The 25,796-nt window shown below is 40.2% G+C and overlaps 4 protein-coding genes across 5 annotated transcripts in view; 2 read left to right on the top strand and 2 right to left on the bottom strand.

Moving 5' to 3' along the window:
• The window catches only part of kcnj9 (potassium inwardly rectifying channel subfamily J member 9), a 30,631-nt gene extending 30,108 nt beyond the window's left edge, over positions 1–523 (bottom strand). For both annotated transcript variants that reach the window (XM_061979006.1, XM_061979005.1), the window contains exon 1: positions 446–523. The gene's annotated coding sequence lies outside the window, so the exon portion shown is untranslated. The remainder of the gene's footprint in view (positions 1–445) is intronic.
• On the top strand, positions 51–12,234 carry eif3f (eukaryotic translation initiation factor 3, subunit F). The gene is made up of 8 exons (XM_061979007.1): positions 51–217; positions 581–651; positions 5,123–5,202; positions 7,828–7,965; positions 8,035–8,126; positions 8,250–8,386; positions 11,864–11,977; positions 12,099–12,234. Exons 1-8 carry the CDS (start codon positions 106–108, stop codon positions 12,174–12,176), a joined length of 822 nt encoding a protein of 273 aa, XP_061834991.1. The 5' UTR covers positions 51–105; the 3' UTR covers positions 12,177–12,234.
• Positions 12,235–12,515: 281 nt separating this feature from the next.
• Positions 12,516–13,905, bottom strand: LOC133619002 (MICOS complex subunit MIC26-like). Its single transcript, XM_061979867.2, has one exon. It carries the CDS (start codon positions 13,731–13,733, stop codon positions 13,089–13,091), a length of 645 nt encoding a protein of 214 aa, XP_061835851.1. The 5' UTR covers positions 13,734–13,905; the 3' UTR covers positions 12,516–13,088.
• A 33-nt stretch (positions 13,906–13,938) lies between these two features.
• On the top strand, positions 13,939–20,439 carry dnaaf6 (dynein axonemal assembly factor 6). Its single transcript, XM_061979868.2, has 6 exons — positions 13,939–14,261; positions 14,330–14,396; positions 17,317–17,422; positions 17,510–17,606; positions 19,737–19,822; positions 19,950–20,439. Exons 1-6 carry the CDS (start codon positions 14,163–14,165, stop codon positions 20,077–20,079), a joined length of 585 nt encoding a protein of 194 aa, XP_061835852.1. The 5' UTR covers positions 13,939–14,162; the 3' UTR covers positions 20,080–20,439.
• Positions 20,440–25,796: the final 5,357 nt, after the last annotated feature.

Below are 25,796 nucleotides of genomic sequence, written 5' to 3'. Positions count from 1 at the left end.
AAAAACATTGTTCTGGTCAGGGTGGTATCGGTTCAATACTGATGTTACTGTTGGTATCGTCCCTATTGATATTGGGATCGACTCGTATCTACCCCCTTTTCCAACATGTCGGTGTACGGGCCGGTTGTGAAGATCCATCCTGTCGTCCTCGCCTCCATTTGCGACTCGTACGAGCGACGAAATGAGGGGGCGAGCCGTGTTATTGGGACTTTATTGGGTGTGTGGAGTCATTTTTTTATTTCAAATCCTCATTTAGCGCGCTGCTAGCTAACCGCTGTTGTAGCCTGTCTGCTAACGCATGTTGCACCCGCTAGCCGGTAGTTAGCTTAGCATAGTCAATCATAGTCAATCACACAGTGTATCCGTTACTGGTATTTATTGTTATATATACACATAACAATCAGTTGTCTGGTCTTTTGGACGATCAATATTGATGGTAGCTTACCGACAGTGAGGTAAGGCCGTGTGTTAGGGCCATGTTGATGTTTGGTGCCATCACAGTCATCAGTGACGTACTGCTAGCGTACTCTGGCTAACAATGGCTACCTGCTGGTACTTAACCTCTTTCTGTCCCCTTTAGGTACCATCGACAAACACTCCATAGAAGTGACCAACTGCTTTTCTGTTCCTCACAATGAGTCTGAAGACGAGGTACGTTGTTGGTGGCTGTAAACATTGTCTGTGCTGTTCTGACTGTACTGTAGAGCAGTGTTATTCAACCTTTTTTTTTTGAGTGGAAAAAATGCGGAGGCACACCACCAGCAGAAATCATTAAAAAACGAAACTCAGTTGACAGTAAAAAGTCGTTTGTTGGATATGACTTGAAACCATAACCAAGCGTGCATCACTATACAGTAGCTCTTGTCTCAAAGTAGGTGTACTGTCACCACCTGTCACATCACACCCTGACTTATTTTGAGTTTTTTGCCGTTTTCCTGTGTGTAGTGTTTTAGTTCTTATCTTGCACTCCTATTGTGGTGGCTTTTTCTCTTTTTTTTGGTATTTTCCCGTAGCAGTTTCATGTCTTCCTATGAGCAATATTTCCCGCATCAACTTTGTTTTTATCCTTCTTCGTGGGGACATTGTCGATTGTCATGTTCGGATGTACATTGTGGACGCCATTGTTGCTCCACAGTAAGTCTTTGCTGTCGTCCAGCATTCTGTTTTTGTTTACTTTGTAGCCAGTTCAGTTTTAGTTTTGTTCTGCATAGCCTTCCCTAGGCTTCAATGCCTTTTTCTTAGAGGCACTTACTCACTTTGTTCATTATTTGTTTAAGCGTTAAGACACCTTTTTACCTGTACGCTGCCTCCCACTGTTTCCGACATCTACAAAGCAATTATCGTATTTTTTGGACTATAAGACGCAGTTTTTTTCGTAGTTTGGCCAGGGGTGCGACTTATACTCAGGAGCAACTTATGTGTGAAATTATTAACACATTACCGTAAAATATCAAATAATTTATTATTTAGCTCATTCACATAAGAGACTAGATGTATAACATTTCATCGGATTTAGCGATGAGGGGTGACAGATTGTTTGGTAAACGTATAGCATGTTCTATATGTTATAGTTATTTGAATGACTCTTACCATAATATGTTACGTTAACATACCAGGCACGTTCTCAGTTGGTTATTTATGCCTCATATAACGTACACTTATTCAGCCTGTCTATTCTTTATTTATTTTAAATTGCCTTTCAAATGTCTATTCTTGGTGTTGGGTTTTATGAAATACATTTCCCCAAAAAATGCGACTTATACTCCAGTGCGACTTATATATGTTTTTTTCCTTCTTTATTATGCATTTTCGGCCTGTGCGACTTATACTCCGAAAAATACGGTAGCAACCGGGCGCCACCTACTGATATGGAACAGTATTACATGGTTACTCTGCCGAGCTCTAGACAGCACCGACACTCAACAACAACAACACATTTGCAGACTATAATTACTGGTTTGCTAAACATATTTTTAACTCAAATATGTGAAATTAGATCATCTCCCACGACACACCAGACTGTATCTCACGGCACACTAGTGTGCTGCGGCACAGTGGTTGAAAAACACTGCTGTAGATCTCGTGTTGTCATAGGTAATACAGGAAATAACAAAACATCTGATGGTGTCAGTACTTAGTAGAGCTACTGGTGTACTTATGGTATATAGACTGTGCTGTTCAATATTAGTTTAGTCTTTATTTGAAGGGACAATGTACAAAGACATTAAACTCAAAGACAGATATGTTCTGCACCAGATAATAGCTAAATAGCTCATTTCTATCTGCAGTCCCTGGCTACCTAAATTAAGGAGATACAAAAATCATGCAATGCAATTATACGTTAGTCCCTCTACTTCATGGGTGTCATTTTCTGGCCCTTGAGGCAATATCAAATAAACATTAGAGCTGGCCCACCGGTATTATCCAGCGGCGTTGCCGCTGTAACACCGCATTCACCGCTAATACTCATACTTACCAAACCTCCCGATTTTCCCGGGAGACTCCCGAATTTCAGTGCCCCTTCCGAAAATCTCCCGGGGCAACCATTCTCCCGAATTTCTCCCGATTTCCACCCGGACAACATTATTGGGGGCGTGCCTTAAAGGCACTGCCTTCAACGTCCTCTACAACCTGTCGTCAGCCACATACTATATGCGGCTTTTACACACAAGTGAATGCAAGGCATACTTGGTCAACAGCCATACAGGTCACACTGAGGGTGGCCGTATAAACAACTTTAACACTGTTACAAATATGCGCCACACTGTGAACCCACACCAAACAAGAATGACAAACACATTTCGGGAGAACATCCACACCGTAACACAACATAAACACAACAGAACAAATACCCAGAACCCCTTGCAGCACTAACTCTTCCGGGATGCTACAATATACACCCCCGCTACCACCAAACCCCCCCCCCCCCCCCCCCCCCAGCCCCGCTCCCGCCCACCAAGTTAATGTTGATATTTACCTCAGAAGGCTGCAAATAGAAAAGAGGCATTCAATTTTTTATTAAGATTGTATTTAATATACCATTGATGTTTTTTTGTTTGTTTTTTGAAAGTTGATTTTGCACTATTAAGTTGTATAAGCGTTGCTTGTTCCATATTCAGTGTTAAAGCAAATCAGTGTAGCAAACTGAGCAATAATTAACGTTTTATTCATGCACTTTCTCTTGCTACTTCAAGGCTTGAATGTTTGATTCATGTATTATTGTTATTTTATTTTCAAATGTATTATTAGCCTGTGGAAAAAGTTTATTTTGATATTTACCTCAGAAGGCTGCAAATAGAAAGGAGGCATTCCATTTTTATTTAAATTTTATTTGATATGCCATTGATATTTTTTAATTATTATTATTATTATTTGAAACTCGATTTTGTATGTCACTATAAAGTTATATAAGCCTTGCTTGTTCAATATTCAATGCAAAACGTTTTTGGGTCCCTATTAAAAGGTTAATTTGTTGTATCTCGGCCCGCGGCTTTGTTCAGTTTTACATTTTGGCCCTCTCTGTATTTGAGTTTGACAACCCTGCTCTACTTGCTGGAAGTCACACAAAAAAAAGCTGTAAATTTGCCTAAGTGTCTAGGTGTGTGCCCCTTTAAGAAGCCCGACCTGCCGTGGATATCCACTTGGAGGTCATAATCAAAATTAGTTCCTCTACTTGCTGGAAGTCACTAAAAAAAAGCTGCAAATTTGCCCAAGTGTCTAGGTGCGTGTCCCTTTAAGAAGCCCGACCTGCCGTGGCTCTCCACTCGGAGGTCATCATCAAAATTAGTCCCTCTACTTGCTGGAAGTCACTAAAAAAAAGCTGTATATTTGCCCAAGTGTCTAAGTGCGTGTCCCTTTAAAAAGCCAGACCTGCCGTGGCTCTCCACTCGGAGGTCATGTTCAAAATGAGTCCTTCTACTTGCTGGAAGTCACTAAGAAAAGCTGTATATTTGCCCAAGTGTCTAGGTGCGTGTCCCTTTAAAAAGCCAGACCTGCCGTGGCTCTCCACTCGGAGGTCATGTTCAAAATGAGTCCCTCTACTTGCTGGAATCTAATTACGATAAGTCATAAAGTGCCCTTTTAATGACACATAATTATATACAATACAACCACACAATTCGAACGTCCCTACTAAGTTTTAAAACTGCCATAAAATCATGGCTTAGCTCAACCTCTCCCTGATCTGAACCAAAATGTATCCCCAGCAACTCTTCGAAGCATCAAACAGGTATATATGTGGTTACAGTGTGTATATCTATTTTCTCATTCTGTTTTGCACACTCTTGGAGTCAACATGTGCATAGTCATGTACATAGTGTATATACCCCCCACCTCCACCACCACATTCTTTGTATATATTGTTTTTCAAATCACCTGACATGTATACTGTGTATATGTACATAATTTTAACGTAATTTTTTTCTATACATGTTACAGGTTATATATCTTTTATTATTGAATGTATCTAATGTGATGAATATTTAATGGGCCACAATGGAAACAAGCCTTTTGGCTTTTTGTGGCATCCATTTGCCTTTTTAAAGCATTACATGGATTCAATTCTTTAAGATGTCAAACTTCTGAATCAATAAAAAAAAAACTAATTTACATCATAACACAGACAATACATGCTTTTGTTCACATCTGTCATTTGTAAAAACAACCATGATTTTAACACACACACCGCACAGTTTACAACAAAATGTTCTCATGTCTAAATATAATACACATTAAGTTAACATGTCAAACATAGTGCCTACCTCAGTGACCGTGTGAGCAGCTTTGATTGCTCCAAAGCCACTTTTTTAACTTCAATTGTGAATAAAGAGTAATCTGTTAGACTTTTCAAGTTTGTTGTGAGGTCATTCCATTCCTTTATTGCTTTATATGAAAAGGCTGATTGTGCAAAATATGTTTTACATCTGGGTATGCTACACTTCCCCCTGGTGGAGGCTTGTGTGTTTCTAGTTGTCACAGCAAATGTAAACTGGACAAAGTGCTTAAGTGGCGCTGGTGCAGTGTTATTTAGGATTCGATGGGCCATTCGTATTGATGCTAATCTTTGAATGTTAGCAAAATTTAACAATCTATATTTTTGCTGACTGATTCTTTTTGTCAAAAGGTTGCTGTGGACATGGAGTTTGCCAAGAACATGTATGAGCTCCACAAGAGGGTCTCTCCCACTGAAGTCATCATCGGCTGGTGCGTCAGTTTTAAAATTATATAAAGATCGAAAGTCAGGGTTTCCCCCAGATTGCCAAGATACCTATGGTAGTGGGGGTGAGGTCATCACAACGTCATCAAGTAATCTATGATGCATATATTTTTTTTTTTAAAAGGCTTAAAAAAATGTATGCATACTAGCGTTGTACGGTATACCGGTATTAGTATAGTACCGCAGTACTAATGAATCATATTCGGTACTATACCGCCTCTGAAAAGTACCGGTCCGTGTAAACAAACGCCATTGGTGGATCCACACCCAACATCCACTGTAATGATACCAAGTACAGTAGCGTATCTATTCAATACCACTATGGTTACTTCGATTTTTTTTTTTGGCATCACAACATCTTCTTTCGTTTTTTTATTATTTATATTATGTTTATAAACTCAGGAAATATGTCCCTGGACACATGAGGACTTTGAATATGACCAATGTATGATCCTGTAATGACTTGGTATTGGATTGATACCCAAATTTGTGGTATCATCCAAAACTAATGTAAAGCATCCAAACAGACAAATAAGTGAAATATTACATTTCAACAGAAGTGTAGATAGAACATGTTAAAAGAGAATGTAAGCAGATATTAACAGTAAATAAACAAGTAGAGTAATAATTCATTTTCTACCACTTGTCCTTAATAATGTTTACAAAATAATAGAATGGAAAATGACACAATATGGTACTGCATATGTCAGCAGACTAAATTAGGAGCCTTTGTTTGCTTACTTACTTATAAAAGACAAGTTGTCTTATATGTTCACTATTTTATTTAAGGACAAACTTGCAATAAGAAACATATGTTTAATGTACCATGAGATTTATTTTTTGTTAAAATAAAGCCAATAATGCAATTTTTTGTGGTCCCCTTTATTTAGAAAGGTCTCTAAATAATTTTGGTACCGGTACTAAAATATTGGTATCGGCACAACACTAATACATACATTTAAAACTAAATCTGTATCATTCGTATTAATATATATATTTTTTTATATTATAGCTAGGGTTTTTGCAAGTCATTAAATGGATTTTTCAAAAAACAAGCCTTAATTGGTATTAAAAGCATTAAATAAGATGTCCAGAGGGATTAAAAAATTTCACAGAATTTATAGGCCTGGGCCTATTAATTGAACAATTAATGGAAAGAAACTTGATAACTTTGTCGGCATTGATAAATTGCTATGTCTGTGTGTTTGTAGGGCTGAACAAAATAATTCATACTATTAACGACCTGCTGGTGTAAAATGTGTGTGTTATGTTAATTTTCCCGTGATCGTGAACACACTGTGCCTGAAGTGAAAGTGGATTGGCAAAGAATGAGGAAATGTTGTGTCAGTAGGGCTGCAACGTTAGTCGACAACAAAATTTGTCATCGACAATAATCGCAACGTCATCACTCGCGTTTTTCCGGCCGGAAGTGGGTCGCTCGCAAAAACATTGTCCGTGATAACATGTAAAGTGTGAGGATATTTCCTCTCAGTCTTGTTAAAAACATGAATACCTTGCTCATTTTGCAAAGCGGACCTTGTTTTTATGGCAGTACATCTGTGATACGTGACAATTTAAAGCGGAGACATGATGTTTGGAGGGAGGATGTGGACACAGCCTCGGTAAGATTACTGTTAGCTTCTACCTTGCTAGCTAGCTAACAAGATTGAGACAAAGTTGTGTGAAAAATAACTTCATCACTAACATTTTAGCCAAAGTCAGCCAGCTAAACTTTGTCTACATCAATTCAAGTACTTTTTAAAGCAGTGTCAATTGGCAATGCCTGCAGGCAGGCACCAATGCAGATGTATCATAAGATTAAACATATAATCTATTAAATAGCCAATATTTTGAGAAGTAATCCAAGATACATTTCTACACATTGAGTCTATTAAAGTGCTAAAACTGCCAAGAGTTAATCAATAGTCAATATACCAGTGTGCAGCTTTTTAAACATCACAATATGCTTTTCTTTTTGAGGAAGTTAGATTTTGTTTTGTTTGTTTTCATAGCTGCTATTTTAACTGTTTTTAAAATACATAACAAGGTTAATAGATTTTTGTGTACCACTTTGCCTTTCCTTTCTTTTAAATGGACAACATTTACATTTTTAACAGCTGAATCAGCAGCACAGTTACAGTATAAATAAATATTGATGATAGTCCTTTTGTTGTTTGTAAGCACATGCCTAAAATAACTTAAGCTGCATTTAGAAGTTGATGGAAAAATTATAACCATTAAATGTGTATGCTTTACTATCCGATTAGTCGACTGATCGTTAAGATAATCGTTGACTAATCGACAATCAAAATAATCATTAGTTGCAGCCCTAGTTGTGTATGAACAGAGACGGATGTGTGTACGCGGGAGGGAAAACTTGCTGGAAATGGGCCGTCTTTTAGCATAAGATTGGCAATAAAAGTTTAAAAAGGCTTCAGAATTTGTGTGACTTCTTCTGGAGACTAAGATACATTACTTCAATTTGTTTTTCACATTAAAAACCTCATTTAAATTGTGGCTTTTTGTGATTGTTTTTTTGCGGCTAAGTTGTGCGCTACAATCAACCCTGAATGTTCTCACGTTTACCTAAAATAAATTGTCTTGCACGACAGGTATGCCACAGGCTTTGACATCACAGAGCACTCTGTGCTTATCCATGAGTATTACAGCCGCGAGGCCACTAACCCCATCCACCTGACAGCCGACACGGCCCTGCAGAGTGGCAAGATGAACATCCGCGCCTACGTCAGGTCTGTCACTCCATGCACTCTTCGAGACAAAAAAAAAAAACATGCTGATGCTTACACCTCGTCTCACAGCGCACAGATGGGCGTGCCCGGGAAGACTGTTGGCGTGATGTTCACCCCTCTCACCATCAAACACGTTTACTATGACACGGAGAGGATAGGAGGTATGCAGGCAATTAAGCTTACATGTTGACGTGGAAATTAACGTAAGACGTAAATGTTACATGGACGTTTTTTTTGGTTTTGATTTTTTAAAAATCACAGGGCACGTTGTCTATTTTTGATAGTGGACCTTCTGCAGAGAACACGCTTGGCGGTCACTCGCACCAAGGGCCTGACGTCCGACCTTTCTCAGGTGGCTTGCTCTGCCTCCCGCATCCAAGACATGCTGGCCACCATGCTGGGTTACATTGAGGACGTGCTGGTGAGTTGATAAGCTCAAACTTTTCAGCAAGCACTTCTTTGACAACAGCAGGGCTCGTATTTAACCGTGGCATTTGCTGCGACCGCCCTTGTGACTTGCTGTAATGCCCTAGAAAATTGACCAGCTTTTACAGCAAGAACATGCCGTGACTGTCCTTGACTTTTTACTTGTTAATGGACTAGGGATGTAACGATAAACGGTATAATGATTAGGGATGTCCCGATCCGATATTTGCCAAAAAATGCGTATCGGCAAGGCAAGGGAAAATGCCGATCCAGATCCAGTTTAAAAAAAATCTCCGGTCCATGTTTTCTAACGCACCGATTTAAATAATACATTCCACTTTTCTGCTGCTCCCTAATTTCCGTTCCGCATTTTCCAGCACACCTTCAACACATCCACAGGTGTGTGGATTCTCACGCAGTTGCTTTTAGCTGCTGGCATTACACGACAGGCTCTTCTCACTATTTCCTGTGTCTCCCTCTCACAGACAGACAAGTGCACCTTCTTACACACGTCACATACTGTCACGTCACATACGTATACGCCCTTCCCGAGCAGAGAGGTAACAGCATGGCTAACGTTAGCTGTGATGCTAGCGCAGCCGTGCGAGCAACGCTCCCTCTAAGGTGCGCGCCTGTGCAATTGCGCACTGCTCAAGCGTCCTCTGCGCACGGCAAATCTATGCCACGCACATAATCAAATAAAAAAATAAGCGCATAACAATTTTCGACACACGGACACGACAGAGAAAACAGTTTTCGTCATCATTGTTCAAATATTGTAACGTCTGTCGAGACGCTTATCTCCATTCGGTGCCACACGTCCACACCATCAAAATGCAGAGGCAAACATTTCCACATCAACTCCGTATGAAAAAATTAGTGATTTTTTTAGTTGTGATTTCCTTCTCTGCATGAAAGTTTAAAAGTAGCATATATTAATGCAGTATGAAGAAGAATGTTTTAAAGTAGACACATAGAATCATCATACTGCTGTGATTATATGCATCAAGTGTTCATTCAAGGCTAAGGCAAAATATGGAGATATATTTCGCGTATTGCAATATGGCCTTAAAATATCGCAATATTAAAAAAAGGCCATATCGCTCAGCCCTAGTTCAATGATGCCATTTCTGTTTGTCATGTATAATTTAGGCTAAATAACTTTAAACTTTAATACATGCTCGGATAGGCAAGTATCGGTCAGTATCGGTATCGGATCGGAAGTGCAAAAACAACATCGGTATCGGATCGGAAGTGCACAAACCTGGATCGGGACATCCCTAATAATGATAGACGGCTGTAAAATTCTAGACGGTTAGTAACAGTCTAAATTTTTAGTTACCAAAACACCGTCATTTATTAATGCATTTTAGGCAAATGCTTACTTCCTGAATACTGAAGCGCCACAGCGTCTGCATATGCGCACTTGAGCCGTTCGGCTCGGGAAACATGGCGACTTCATGGACTTTGCTTTGAAATTGTTCCCTGATCGCTTCGTTTCACTTCATTTCAATCGCTTCTACTTCCCTGGAATCTTGGTGTGCGATTAAGAGCGCAATGCTGTTAGAGGAGAACAATATTTAATGTTACAGTTTAATTTTGAATGTGCAGCTGGCATCCCTCCGTCAGCTGCTGGGACAGCGAGTTAGCATGCAGCAGGCAATGTGTCGGGAACGTTGCCACAACTTGTTTATAAAGTCTGTAGTTTGTTTACTGGGATGCTCACTCGTCCTTTAATTTAACTGCTAACTTAGTGTTCCAATAACACCATTACTAGCTCAAATGTTTTCTCAAATGTTTTGTCATTTCATCGAATTGATCGCTGGCTGAGTTGTCGGTGTGGCACAAAGATTGTGTGTTAGATGTAAGAGGTATCACTCCTCCTTATTTCTGTTGGCCAAACTGTTGCACTAAAGTACGTGGTTTTGTTGAAAAACAAAGCTTGTTTATTTGACTTTATCTTTATTAGCCAAACTGCTTTGTGTTTTATATTGATATCAAAAAGTACACACCATGTTTGTTTGTTTTTTTACATTACTTGTTTTTTTTCATTCTACAAAGTAATTACTTAAAATAACCTTTCATGTGACATAGCATTTTGTTAATGTTTAATGGTGTATAGTTAAATCCTGTACGACATATTTCTGCTCAAACTTTCAATGGATGTGTCCTGATACAGCATGTATACGTACACACATTAGTACATACCTTAAAACATACTTCTCTCTCTGAAAATGTAAAACTAGAGATAAAGAGATCATGTAATGAAAAATCTGACAAGCTGATACTATTAATGATCCATTGTTTGCCAGAGGAATTGCGGGCGCCACAAACTGTGGAGTGCTTCAAACAGCACCTTAAGACATTTTTGTTTAGGAAGGCCTACTTTTGGTTTGCACCACTTGTCTTTCATACATTTTATACTTGTGTTGTAAAGCTTTTATTTTATTTGTGTCTGCTTTAACTTGGAAATTTGTATGCAAATGTAAAGTGCTTTTATAATGAAAATGCATTATTATTGTTATTACTACACTTGGTATCGTTACTGTCGATGTATGTATTGATCAGTCCACCCCGTTTATATTGATGAGCTCCTGCTAAGCTGTTAGCGTGGCTTATTGTATCTTCCTAGGCTATAGACTACACACCTTACATCCTATGGTGTGTAGTGTAGCATTTCCTCCTAGTGATACTTGCAAGAAACTTTGTTTTGTTTGTCGCCATGAAGGTAAGGATTAGTTAGTCGCTCTCTCGCTAGTGAGAATGTTTCATTGCGTCGAGGACACCCTTATTAGTGTCAAATTTGCACGACACATCTAAACTGTTTTTTCAACATGCGTAATCGCGATACAAACGATATTAGAAGCTGTATCGTCGGCCAAATGTTATCATTTACTGTATTTTTCGGAGTATAAGAAGGAATATATATACATATATAAGTCGCACTGGTATAAGTCGCATTTTTTTGGGAAATTTATTTGATAAAACCCAACACCAAGAATAGACATTTGAAAGGCAATTTAAAATAAAGAATAGTGAACAACAGGCTGAATAAGTGTACGTTATATGAAGCATAAATAACCAACTGAGAACGTGCCTGGTATGTTAACGTAACATATTATGGTAAGAGTCATTCAAATAACTATAACATATAGAACATGCTATACGTTTACCAAACAATCTGTCACTCCTAATCGCTAAATCCCATGAAATCTTATACGTCTAGTCTCTTGCGTGAATGAGCTAAATAATATTATTTGATATTTTACGGTAATGTGTTAATAATTTCACACATAAGTCGCTCTTGAGTATAAGTCGCACCCCCGGCCAAACTATGAAAAAAAACTGCGGCTTATAGTCCGAAAAATACGGTATATAATGCAACCCTAACACTTAAAACGTAAGTTCTATCCAATTAAATCCATATCAGACAATTCATTCTGTTAAACTGGACGCTGTTCAATCTGCTCAGTCTGGCAAGGTGGCAGCAGATAACAGCGTGGGCCGTTTCCTGATGGACCTGGTCAACAAGGTGCCCACCATTTCCGCAGAGGACTTTGAGAACATGATCAACACCAACATCAATGTATGTGTCCTACAAGTTTGTATTTCTTTAAAATGGACAATTATTTCACTGTCTTGTAAAAATCACTTGATGTCACCACTTTAAGAGCTTCACATAACATCATGTCACTGTTGTCTCGCAGGATCTTCTGATGGTGACCTACTTGTCCAACCTCACCCAAGCACAGATCGCTCTCAACGAGAAGCTGGTGCTGCTCTGAGGCGCCGCTATTTAATTTTTATTTCTGAGATGAATAAACAATATTCTCTTGCTCATTACCATTCAAATGTCATTTATTTTCTGTTAAGTTCTTTGTTGAACGAGAATTTGGGGAGTAATCCCATTTTATTGTAACCTGACTCTCGCCAGATCCTTGTAGTTCGCTGAGCTCCACACAAGGATCTGGGACTTCTCAATAGGAGATGTATTTCAGAAGGTGGGGCTTTGTAAAAAAAACATTGTATGTGATTGGAAAAACCACTTGTCTGTTATCTTGAATGACGTGCTACTTCAACCACTCACATGGAAATCAACCCGTGACGCTGAGAAATCCAAAACAGAACAGTCGACATATTGGATAACGACAGAGTGAAAAGTTAGAGAACTTTTACTGAAACAACGCAGCAATGTCAGTAGATGATCGATGTCGCAAAACAGTTGCAATAGCAGAATCAATGTCAGCACACGACTCCTTTTTGCATTGATTGGATCAAACAGTCGCTTCGGCGCTACATCACATCTATGAAATCACGCCCAGCGATCCTGATTGGTTCATTATTTTTTGCTATCTTGAAGGAGTTTGCAATGCCCTCAAGCCCAGATCCTTGTGTGGAGCTCGGCGAACTACAAGGATCTGGCAAGTCAGGTTAATTTGATTGTGCTGTATATGGATCATTTTGAATCTGATTGTGATTACTGCCAAGTTGTAAACAGTGGCAGTCATATTTGAACACTCCAGAATGTAAACAGGGGGGACATTTTATTTACTTATTTGCATAAATATATGTTCAAGTAAGAAGCATGGTGGCACGCCATGTCCAGCCTGAGTTGTCATCAGGGTACAAACGTTTGCATTGTTTTGGTAACACTTATGATTGAGAAAAATGGCTTGTGTCATTCCGTCCCAACACCTTCAGCGTTTCCCCCCTGAGTCGCTACCTCCCTCGGCTTTTTTGCTCGGGGGATGGAGCATCTTGTCCAGGGCAGCGTAGCTGTACACGGCACCATCATACAGGGTGTCCCCGGCGGACTTTGCGATAGCCGCGGCCCGCTCCGGGTAGTAGAGGGAGGCGCTGACTGCCATCAGACTCGCTGGGTAGATGAGCCTCTTCACCCGGGAACGTCTTCCGAGAAGCAGCCCCAGCACGCCGGTGAAGCCGATGATTCCAGCCCGCGCGTAGAAGTCCCCCGGCGGGTCTTTGAGGAACGTGAGCGTGTCACGACCGCACCGAACCACGCTTTGGACTTTAGGTTCCAGGTGATCGTAAGTGGTCCGACACCAAGCCGAGTACGGTTCCGCCAGCTTTCGGAGGGTGGCGATACTTCTCTCCAGTTGACCCCCTTCAGGCTCCTCGGACACGGCGTTCTGTTGGCCTGAGGCGGGGTACACAGTGAGGTCGTCCCGGTTCCTCGACGCTGCTTGTTTCTTTCCGTCACCGGCCGCGGCCAAGACGGTGGCCGGCCACAAGGTGAAGGGTCCGGCCATGACGACTCTACCTGTCACCTTCAACATGATCCCAGGCAACCATGCGTGGCTACGGCGTGTCAAGAGGGACATTAATCCTCAGCCAGGCTGTATTAAACCGCCGTTACACACATTTATATCACCATATTTCATATAAATTTGACCAATATGTTTTATATTATTTGACACTCATAAAAATGCCCTTGTAATATTAACCTTAGCTTATGCTTGTGATTAATTGGGGTTATTTTTGCCGAAAAACGAATTCACCGAATTAAATGTTTTGCTTTAATTGTCACTCGTCGTACTTCCTCTTAAAAAAGTGACGACTTGTACAATCAAAACTTTTTTTATAATTACGTGCGAATATTTTTTTTCCCCCTGTGACGTCATGGGTCACCACGGCAACCGCAGCGTCTACAAGAAAACACAAAGCGCCAATGGCAACAGCGATGCACTGAAAAACCCCACGCACACTTTGCACGTTTTATTTTAGTAGAAAAAAAACATATTTATAAAAAAATGGAATATCTTGGAGTTTCATCCGCCCAGAACCTCCAGGCGCTGTCTGCCTTGCTCTCCAACCAGCAAAAAGAGGATGACGATGAGGATGATTATAAAGTACAGTTCTGCATTCTTTTATTTGCCATTGCTGTCATTTTTCTGACCAAACCTCCAAATGTCTGCAGAACGTCTTTCCGTATGCAAAGATGAGTCCAGGAAACATTGGCCCTCCCAAAAAAAAGGACAAAGAAGGTAACAAGTCATAAAACTATGGAAGTAGAATTGTCTCACATAAACTTATATATATCTATATGATATTAATACATATATTAATAAATATACAAATACAAATGTGGTATACAAATAAATAAATAATTTGAATGAATAAAAGCATAGTTGTAAATTAGAGATACATGCGTTAAAATGTAATATCGGAAATTGTCGATATCGTTTTTTATATTATCGGTGTCGTTTTTTTTTTTTGTTTTTTTGTTTTTGTTTTTTTAATTAAATCAACATGAAAAACTTACAAATAGTGCACCAACCCAAAAAAACCTTCCTAACCCATTTACACTCATTCACACAAAAGAGTTGTTTCTTTCTGTTATAAATATTCTGGTTCCTACATTATATATCAATATAGATCAATACAGTCTGCAAGGGATACAGTCCGTAAGCACACATGATTGTGCGTGCTGCTGGTCCACTAATAGTACTAACCTTTAACAGTTAATTTTACTACTTTTCATTAATTACTAATTTCAATGTAACTGTTTTTATATTGTTTTACTTTCTTTTTTATTCAAGAAAATATTTTACATTTATTTATCTTATTTTATTTTATTAATTCTTTTTAAAAGTACCTTATCTTCACCATACCTGGTTGTCAAAATTAGGCATAATAATGTCTTAATTCCACGACTGTATATATCGGTTGATATCGGCAGGGGCGCCGCTATGGATTTTGGGCCCCATGAAAAGAATATTTACAGGGCCCCCAACACAGTGTCCTTATTTTTTCTGTATTATAATTTCATCATCATTAGGGGCCTCTCTGGGCCCCCTCCATCATGGGCCCCTAGAATCCGTCTCCTTTACCCCCCCTTTTCGGCGCCCCTGGATATCGGTATCGGTAATTAAAGAGTTGGACAATATCGGAATATCGAATATCGGCAAAAAGCCATTATCGGACATCCCTATTGTAAATATATTTTTGAGATTTGAAAATATATACAAATAAAACGTATAAATATAAAAATGTGACATACAAATAAATCAAGAATTTGTATAAATAAACGTGTATTTGTAAATGTATTTTTTGATATTTGAATATAAATATGTTTGATTTTGTATTTGTATTTGTATTGAATTTGCATATGTGGATCGCTTTTTTGCTTTTGTGTCGATGAGACATTCCTACCACAAACCAGATGCACAAATAAATGTGGAGTTACACACTCCCCTGAACAACCAGCAGAGGGCACTGCAGCCAGAGCGGTCTGGGTCACAGACATGGTCAGACACTGGCGAGCCAATCACAGTCACACTAGGGAGGGTCAAATAGTGGATTAAATGGATGGGTAAGTAATAACTAGTATTGATAACTGTTTCAGGTGTGTTGTAGTAGTGCCTTGGTTGTATCTACTAGATAGTTTAGTCAGTCATTTAGCTTTTACAGGTGTGACGACGACGTCTGGCAACATCCAAAATATCTAACGAAGCAAAAGTGGAAGTAGGAGAAAAAAAAGATCCTCCAGTAATGTACAGATACAGCATTTCAGTACTACTACTACTAGTGAAGTAGGCCTTATTAGTTTTGGCCTTAGCTCTACTTCGTTAGCTGCTAGCTGGCTAACGTTGCCAGACGTTGTCGTCACATCAACACCTGTAAAAGCTGAGTGACTGACTAAACTGTCTAGTAGATACAACCATGGCACTACTAAAACACACCTGAAACAGTTACCAATACTAGCTATTACTTACCCATCCATTTAATCCACTATATGGCCCTCCCTAGTGTGCCTCTGATTGGCTCGCCAGTGTCTGACCATGTCTGTGACCCAGACCGCTCTGGCTGCAGTGCCCTCTGCTGGTTGTTCAGGGGAGTGTGTAGGTCACATTTATTTGTGCATCTGGTTTGTGGGAGGAATGCATACTTGCCAACCCTCCCGAATTTTCCGGGAGACTCCCGAAATTCAGCGCCTCACCCGAAAACCTCCCGGGACAAATATTCTCCCGAAAATCTCCTGATTTTCTGTCGGCGCTGGAGGCCACGCCCCCTCCAGCTCTATGCGGACCTGAGTGAGGACAGCCTTTTTTCACGACGGGAGGACAACAGGGTGACAAGAACTAAATCATCCAGACTAAAGATACATTGTATTATTATGTTTATCTTACCTAAAAATAAATATATTTATTAATTTAAAAAAAAAAACTAAATAAATGTTTACTACATTTTGATAAAAACATCAACATTAATTGTATTTTTATTTTTTCTGACTCCTTATTACATCCAGCCATAGAATTATACCGGTACATTAAAATAAACATATTTGAAATAATTAATTTTAAATTATCATAATAATTCATTTAAAATGACCTTATTTAATTATTAAAATAATTGTTTGTTTATCAAAAACTTTAGCATTTTATTTATTACATTTTGAAGCTCTCAGAAGCCAAGTTATGTTATATTCATGTTATATTTATGCAAGTTTGAAGTATCAATGATCTAAACACAGTTTTGTTTGCATTTTTTCAGGATGTAGATATATATATATGTATGAAATACTTGACTTGGTGAATTCTAGCTGTCAATAAACTCCTCCCCTCTTAACCACGCCCCCAACCACGCCCCGCCCCACCCCCGACCACGCCCCCACCCTCCACCCCCCACCTCCCGAAATCGGAGGTCTCAAGGTTGGCAAGTATGGAGGAATGTCTCATCGACACAAAAGCAAAAAAGCGATCCACATATGCAAATTCAATACAAATACAAATACAAAATCAAGCATATTTATATTCAAATCTCAAAAATGTATTTGTATATCATATTTGTATTTGTATATTTATTAATATATACATATGTACTAATACATGCTGTGAGACAATTCTACTTCCATATAAAACCAAATCAACGCCTGCCTGGTGAGAGATTACTTTTGCATTTCAGTGCCGCCTGTCTACGTGAAAGAGAACAGCAAAGACGTATGGAGCGTGGACGAGGTGGCCGAGGGCCCTCAGTATGACGACATCACAGACCCGCGACCACAGCCCGAGTCGGTCTTCACAGGAGCAGAAACCAAAATATTACCTCCTTTTGTGTCCTGCACAGACCTAAACAAATGTTTTATGGGTGTTCGCAGATATGAAGTCATGCTCAAGCAGAGTGTGGGGACAGAAGATGTATTTTTGGGCCTCAACAGAAAGGACCCGTCCTCCATGTGCTGTGAAGCCATGCTGGTAAGTTATGTTTTTCAATGACATTTTGCAATGCTCAGTTTTTTATTGAGGATCAGGATAAAAGTGCATATATAAGATTTATTTTTACCTATTAATTTCTAGGACAAAATTAGGCCGTTTGGTCACTTAACCTCGAGGGTTGTCCTCATCCAAGATATTAACAACACGTACACAACCTACTCAGTGGCCTAGTGGTTAGAGTGTCCGCCCTGAAATCGGTAGGTTGTGAGTTCAAACCCCGGCCGAGTCATACCAAAGACTATAAAAATGGGACCCGTTACCTCCCTGCTTGGCACTCAGCATCAAAGGTTGGAATTGGGGGTTAAATCACCAAAAATGATTCCCGGGCGCGGCCAACGCTGCTGCCCACTGCTCCCCTCACCTCCCAGGGGGTGAACAAGGGGATGGGTCAAATGCAGAGGACAAATTTCGCCACACCTAGTGTGTGTGTGACAATCATTGGTACTTTAACTTTAATATTGGATGTCAGTACGACATCAGCAAAAAAACTAAAGTGTTATTATATCAGCTTGTATCGAACATCTTTGATACAAGCAATCCTCCACTGTGTTTACTACTATAGCCTACTAGGATCTAGTAGCTACACAACAGCTAAGCACACAACACACAACCAGTATTTTTCAACCTTTTTTGAGCCAAGGCGCATTTTTTTTAATTGAAAAAAATGTGGAGGCACACCACCAGCAGAAATTATTAAAACATTTAACTCGGTAAACAATAAAAAGTCGTTTTTGTCGTAATTGTTGGATATTAATTCAAACCATAACCAACCATGCATCACTATAGCTCTTGTCTCAAAGTAGGTGTACTGTCACCACCTGTCACATCACCCCCTGACTTATTTTGAGTTTTTTGGTGTTTCCCCGTGTGTTTTAGTTCTTGTCTTGCACTCTTATTTTGGTGCAGTTTTATGTCTTCCTTTGAGCGCTATTCCCCGCACCTGCTTTGTTTTAGCGATCACGAATATTAAAGTTGTTGCTATCTTTTTTTGTGCGGACATTGTTGTCATGTCATGTACGGGATGTACTTTGTAGACGCCGTTTCTGCTCCACACGCTGTAAGTTTTTGCTGTCGTCCAGCATTCTGTTTTTGTTTACTTTGTAGCCAGTTCCGTTTTAGTTTCGTTCTACATAGCCTTCCCTAAGCTTTGATGCCTTTTCTTAGGGGCACTCACCTTTTGTTTATTCTTGGTGTAAGCATTAGACCTGCTTCCTCTTCACTTTTGTAGTTCTTGGGTCAAGACAATATCTTTCTGTTGATTACGATACATCAAAGAAAAAGAACATCTTCATGTTGCTTCCCATCCTACACAGTGGAGTTTTACAAGCCTTCGTCTTGGTAGGTTCAAAGACAGCTTTTGTCTTCCCGCCGGAAACTCATTTCAACACAAAGTTTTGTGATAACTTAGATACAATTATTCTAACAGAAGAATTTGGAGGTAATTCTCCTTTTTCATTGTCCCATTTACTCTCTGTAAAGCACCAGTTCCATTGGCAGCAAAACAGGCCCAGAGCATAATACTACCACCACCATGCTTGACGGTAGGAATGATGTTCCTGGGATTAAAGGCCTCACCTTTACTCTTCCAAACATAACAACTGGGTATTGTGGCCAAACAGCTACATTTTTGTTTCATCTGACCACAAAACTTTCTTCCAGAAGGTCTTATATTTGTCCATGTGATCAGCAGCAAACTTTATACGAGCCGAGTCTTTTGACCACGACTGTACAAAGTCTCCATTATTAGAAAGTATCCAATAACAAATCATTTAAGTTACTTTGTCATGAGCTTAACCTAATGAATAATTGTGGTCCATAGGTGTCACAAAAACTATGAACACTCCACTTTGATTTAAAGACAGCGTAAATAAATTCCATATGGTTATTAATAAATAGGTTTGTGTTTTTACATACCTACTTCACTTGATCAAGTCTTTTCTAACATTCCACACACTAAAATAATAAAAGTATTTATGATTTCTGCGGGTATCGTATTGTATCAATATTGGTATCAGCCAATATCAATGTAAGTGAAAAAGATGAACCCTTACTTTTCCACAACAGTCAAATATGCTGTATAAAGGTGACAATAAATATTTCTCCTTTCAGGTGAAAATCAAACTTCCAGACAGCAAAGCGTCAGACGTTACCCTGGACGTGAAAGAAAAGTTTCTTGACCTGCGGACACCTAAGTAGTAAGAAATGCTCTTTTAGTTTTCCTTTACATATGAGACGTTTCCATCTACATCCTTTCACTACACTCTTCTTTAAAGATGCACAATGCCTGGTCTCTAACCTGCAATTATTATCTTACCTTTGCAGTAAACTGGGTCTCCATCTCCCACACCCTGTCCTCCACCAGGAGGGCAAGGCCCAGTTCTTTAGCGAGAGGGAAGAGCTCGAAGTGACTCTTCTCATGAATCGACCGCTGGATGCTGTCAACATGCCGTGAGACAGAACCGCTCCCGTATCGTAAAGTATCGTCCGGCCTGGATCGGATTCAGGTGGACCCTCTTGATGGCCTAGATCAGGGGTGTCAAACTAATTTTAGCTCAGGGGCCACATAGAGGAAAATCTATTCCCAAGTGGGCCGGACTGGTAAAATCATGTCATGATAACTTAAAAATAAAGACAACTTCAGATTGTTTTCGTTGTTTAAAAATAGAACAAGCACAATCTGAAAACATACAAATAATAATAATGTTGTTTTTTTTACACTTACATGTTGCTGCGTAGTAGTCTATCTTCATTTGTCATGATTTATAATTTCTGAATAAATGATGTGATAATATTTGTGAGTCTGGCAGAGTTTTAAAATGCTCTCATTGGTGTAAAATGTTAATCTATCAGAAGATGTAATAAATAGTAATATCAAAATCAAATTACAGGATGTTATTAATGTAATTGACTAATTTTCCTCAACCGATGTGTTAACATCATGTACAAACCCCGTTTCCATATGAGTTGGGAAATTGTGTTAGATGTAAATATAAACGGAATACAATGATTTGCAAATCATTTTCAACCCATATTCAGTTGAATATGCTACAAAGACAACATATTTGATGTTCAAACTGATAAACTTTTTTTTTTTTTTGCAAATAATCATTAACTTTAGAATTTAATGCCAGCAACACGTGACAAAGAAGTTGGGAAAGGTGGCAATAAATACTGATGAAGTTGAGGAATGCTCATCAAACACTTATTTGGAACATCCCACAGGTGTGCAGGCTAATTGGGAACAGGTGGGTGCCATGATTGGGTATAAAAGTAGAATCCATGAAATGCTCAGTCATTCACAAACAAGGATGGGGCGAGGGTCACCACTTTGTCAACAAATGCGTGAGCAAATTGTTGAACAGTTTAAGAAAAACCTTTCTCAACCAGCTATTTCAAGAAATTTAGGGATTTCACCATCTATGCTCCGTAATATCATCAAAGGGTTCAGAGAACCTGGAGAAATCACTGCACGTAAGCAGCTAAAAGCCTGTGACCTTCGATCCCTCAAGCTGTACTGCATCAACAAGCGACATCAGTGTGTAAAGGATATCACCACACGGGCTCAGGAACACTTCAGAAACCCACTGTCAGTAACTACAGTTGGTTGCTACATCTGTAAGTGCAAGTTAAAACTCTCCTATGCAAGGTGAAAACCGTTTATCAACAACACCCAGAAACGCCGTCGGCTTCGCTGGGCCTGAGCTCATCTAAGATGGACTGATACAAAGTGGAAAGTGTTCTGTGGTCTGACGAGTCCACATTTCAAATTGTTTTTGGAAACTGTGGACGTCGTGTCCGACGGACCAAAGAGAAAAAGAACCATCCGGATTGTTATAGGCGCAAAGTTGAAAAGCCAGCATCTGTGATGGTATGGGGGTGTATTCGTGCCCAAGACATGGGTAACTGTGAAGGCGCCATTAATGCTGAAAGGTACATACAGGAGCAACATATGTTGCCATCCAAGCAACGTTACCATGGACGCCCCTGCTTATTTCAGCAAGACAATGCCAAGCCACGTGTTACATCAACGTGGCTTCAAGTTAAAGAGTGCGGGTACTAGACTGGCCTGCCTGTAGTCCAGACCTGTCTCCCATTGAAAATGTGTGGCGCATTATGAAGCCTAAAATACCACAACGGAGACCCCCGGACTGTTGAACAACTTAAGCTGTACATCAAGAAAGAATGGGAAAGAATTCCACCTGAGAAGCTTAAAAAATGTGTCTCCTCAGTTCCCAAACGTTTACTGAGTGTTGTTAAAAGGAAAGGTCATGTAACACAGTGGTGAACATGCCCTTTCCCAACTACTTTGGCACGTGTTGCAGCCATGAAATTCTAAGGTAATTATTATTTGCAAAAAAAAAAAAAGTTTATGAGTTTGAACATCAAATATCTTGTCTTTGTAGTGCATTCAATTGAATATGGGTTAAAAAGGATTTGCAAATCATTGTATTCCGTTTATATTTACATCTAACAATTTCCCAACTCATATGGAAACGGGGGTTGTAGTTTATACTGTACATATGTAGCATCGACAACAAAACGTGTGAATTTGGACTAATTTCATGAATCACACATGAAGTTAGAAGGGGATACATGTTATTTCAGCATATTTATGTGCGCCCAGATAATGTGTCCCCAGTCCTCCGCGGGCCGTAGTTTGGGGATCCCTGCGCTAACCTGTTTTTAGGTACCTACCGCAAAAAACACTAGTCAAACATACTCTATTTGTCAGGAGCGCTCTGCTGTTTTTCAGTATCTACTACAAAAACTAGTCAAAGATCCTCTATGCCAGTGTTTTTCAACCTTTTTTTGAGCCAAGGCGCATTTTTTTCATTGAAAAAATTCAAAGGCACACCACCTGCAGAAATCATTAAAAAATGAAACTCAGTAGACAATAAAAAGTCCTTGTCGCAATTGTTGGATATGAATTTAAACCATAACCAAGCATACATCACTATAGCTCTTGTCTCAAAGTAGGTGCACTGTCACCACCTGTCACATCACACCGTGACTTATTTTGAGTTTTTTGCTGTTTTCCCGTGTGTAGTGTTTTAGTTCTTGTCTTGCGCTCCTATTTTGGTGCAGTTTCATGTCTTCCTTTGACCGCTATTCCCCGCACCTGCTTTGTTTTAGCGATCACGAATATTTAAGTTGTTGCTATCTCTTTTTGTGTGTACATTGTTGTCATGTCATGTACGGGTGTACTTTGTGGACGCCGTCTTTGCTCCACAGTAAGTTTTTGCTGTCGTCCAGCATTCTGTTTTTGTTTACTATGTAGCCAGTTCCGTTTTAGTTTCGTTCTACGTAGCCATCCCTAAGCTTTAATGCCTTTTCTTAGGCACTCACCTTTTGTTTATTTTTGGTTTAAGCATTAGACACCTTTTTACCTGCACACTGCCTCCCGCTGTCGTCTGCATATTGTGATCACGGCAAACTTTCGTCGTCGTTCCCGATATCTACAAAGCAATTAGCTACCAGCTTCCATTGACTGATATGGTATGGTATAACATGGTTACTCTGCCGAGCTCTAGACAGCACAGACACTCAACAACGGCACATTATTTGCAGATTATAATTACTTACTTACTTAGGCCTTTAAATTCCCTAAGGAACATAGGCCATTGATGAAACTCCTCCATCCCCTTCGGTCTTGTGCCCTCCGCTTCAGTTGTTGCCATGACAGCCCTTAACACCTTCTTCTCCTGCTTTGTGGTTCTTCTCCAGGTGGCTCTAGGCCTTCCTCTCTTCCTTATTATAATTACCGGTTTGCAAAAAATATTTTTAACCCAAATAGGGGAAACTGTATAATCTCCCACGGCACACCAGACTTTATCTCACGGCACACTGCTCTTTTTTTTTTATTGTTTTTTTTTTAATTTTGTAAACCTTTATTTATAAATTGCAACATTTAAAAACAATTAAGAAATAATAATAATCAAAATACGTTTTTTTTTTTGTTTTGTTTTTTTGATGCACCAAAGTTGTTTTTTTTAATATAAACCTTTATTTATAAATTTCAACATTTACAAACAGTTGAGAAATAATAATCAAAGTAAGTACAAAAACAGTACAAAACAGCACCAGGGGGTTGTTAATTCAAAGTAACTAAAATAGAATGCAAAATATATATATATATATATATACATATATATATATATATATATAATAAATAGGGATGTCCGATATCGGCTTTTTGCCGATATTCCGATATTGTCCAACTCTTAATTGCCGATACCGATATCAACCGATACCGATATATACAGTTGTGGAATTATCACATTATTATGCCTAATTTGGACAACCAGGTATGGTGAATATATGACAACTGCGGCTCAGAGTGCGACACTGGCAGAGGAGCTTAACTGTTTCTTTGCCCGTTTCGAAACCCCCCAACGACACTCATCTGCTCCAGCCCTGCCCCCGCCCCCACCGGGCTCCAGCGCCACTCCACTCACTGTACAGGAGCACAGTGTCAGACGAGTGCTCCTGGCTGTGAACCCCAGGAAGGCTACCGGACCAGACGGAGTACCTGGAAAGGTGCTCAGGACGTGCGCCCACCAGCTCGCTCCCCCCCTCACCAGGATCTTCAACCTCTCCCTGGCTCAGGCAGTCATCCCATCCTGCCTGAAGTCATCTACAATAATCCCGGTGCCGAAGAAGTCTCCCATCACCAGCCTGAATGATTACCGACCAGTGGCCCTCACTCCGGTAATCATGAAGTGCTTCGAGCGACTTGTTCTCCAGCACATCAAGGACCATATCCCTCAAGACTTCGACCCCCACCAGTTCGCATACCGGGCGAACAGGTCCACAGAGGACGCCATCGCTGTTGCTCTCCACTCTGCTCTGAACCACCTGGAGCAGCAGCAGAGCTACGTCCGGATGCTCTCTGTGGACTATAGCTCTGCCTTCAATACAATAATCCCAGACTCTGCAATAAACTGGACACTCTTGGCCTCCCCCCTCTCACAAACGCCTGGATAAGGGACTTCCTAACGGACCGACCCCAGAATGTGAGACTTGGCCCGCACCTCTCATCCTCCCGCACGCTGAGCATCGGCTCCCCACAGGGCTGTGTGCTGAGCCCCCTCCTCTACTGCCTTTACACCCATGACTGCAGTCCGGCCCACAGTGACAACCTTACCGTCAAGTTCGCCGACGATACCACAGTGGTCGGGCTCATCTCCAGGGGTGACGAGGCTGCCTACAGAGAGGAGGTCCTGAAGCTGACGGCCTGGTCTTCGGAGAACAACCTCGCTCTCAACACCAGCAAGACCAGAGAGATCATCGTCGACTTCAGGAGGAGCAGCACCGACCCTGCCCCCCTCTACATCAACGGCGAGCGTGTAGAGAGGGTCCACACCTTCAGGTACCTTGGAGTCCACATCTCTAATGACTTCTCCTGGACAGTCAACACCACATCAATCATCAAGAAGGCTCAGCAGCGGCTACACTTCCTTAGAGTCCTCGGGAAGTACAACCCGAAGCCTGACCTGCTGCTGACCTTCTACCGCTCGTCCATCGAGAGCCTGCTGACCTACTGTATTACGGTATGGTACGGCAGCTGCACTGCAGCAGACAGGGAGAGGCTGCAAAGAGTGGTCAAGACGGCTCAGAAGATCATCGGCCGCCCTCTCCCCTCTCTGACGGACATCTACACCTCCCGCTGCCTCAACAGAGCCAGTGCCATCATCAAGGACAGCACCCACCCTGGCTCTGACCTGTTCCACCTGCTGCCCTCTGGGAAGCGCTACAGGTGCATTAAAACCAAAACAAACAGGCTAAAGAACAGCTTCTTCCCCAGGGCCATAACCATCCTGAACGGACTGCCCCATTGTCCCTCATAACTGCCTTCTCTTTGGTGCAATAACCCATTCCACCAACCACCCTGTTTTTGTTTTGGTTTTTTTCATGTATATATTTATTTCACACCATATTCATTGCACTTCTACATTTTTTATATTTTTATATATTTGCACATTGTTTTTCTAGCATGCACACATCGCACTGTATGGAATGGCCTCAATCTCGTTACCTTGCGTAATGACAATAAAGCTGATTCTGATTTTGATTCTGATTCTGAAGATAAGGTCCTTTTTAAAAATAATAATAAAATAAGATAAATAAATTAAAAACATTTTCTTGAATAAAAAAGAAAGTAAAACAATA

The sequence above is a fragment of the Nerophis lumbriciformis genome, linkage group LG19 (genome assembly GCF_033978685.3).
Source record: "Nerophis lumbriciformis linkage group LG19, RoL_Nlum_v2.1, whole genome shotgun sequence".
NCBI lineage: Eukaryota > Metazoa > Chordata > Actinopteri > Syngnathiformes > Syngnathidae > Nerophis > Nerophis lumbriciformis.
Note: the sequence above shows the minus strand (reverse complement) of the source record. Positions and strands in the feature narration are given on the sequence as shown.

Bases quoted from the DNA above. Each gene is read 5' to 3' on its own strand.
- eif3f (XM_061979007.1), top strand. From the start codon at position 106: ATGTCGGTGTACGGGCCGGTTGTGAAGATCCATCCTGTCGTCCTCGCC. The intron at 8,387-11,863 runs GTGAGTTGATAA...CAATCTGCTCAG, and splicing joins GTTACATTGAGGACGTGCTG to TCTGGCAAGGTGGCAGCAGA. The intron at 11,978-12,098 runs GTATGTGTCCTA...GTTGTCTCGCAG, and splicing joins TGATCAACACCAACATCAAT to GATCTTCTGATGGTGACCTA.
- LOC133619002 (XM_061979867.2), bottom strand. From the start codon at position 13,733: ATGTCCCTCTTGACACGCCGTAGCCACGCATGGTTGCCTGGGATCATG.
- dnaaf6 (XM_061979868.2), top strand. From the start codon at position 14,163: ATGGAATATCTTGGAGTTTCATCCGCCCAGAACCTCCAGGCGCTGTCT. The intron at 14,262-14,329 runs GTACAGTTCTGC...AAATGTCTGCAG, and splicing joins ACGATGAGGATGATTATAAA to AACGTCTTTCCGTATGCAAA. The intron at 19,823-19,949 runs GTAAGAAATGCT...TTACCTTTGCAG, and splicing joins GACCTGCGGACACCTAAGTA to TAAACTGGGTCTCCATCTCC.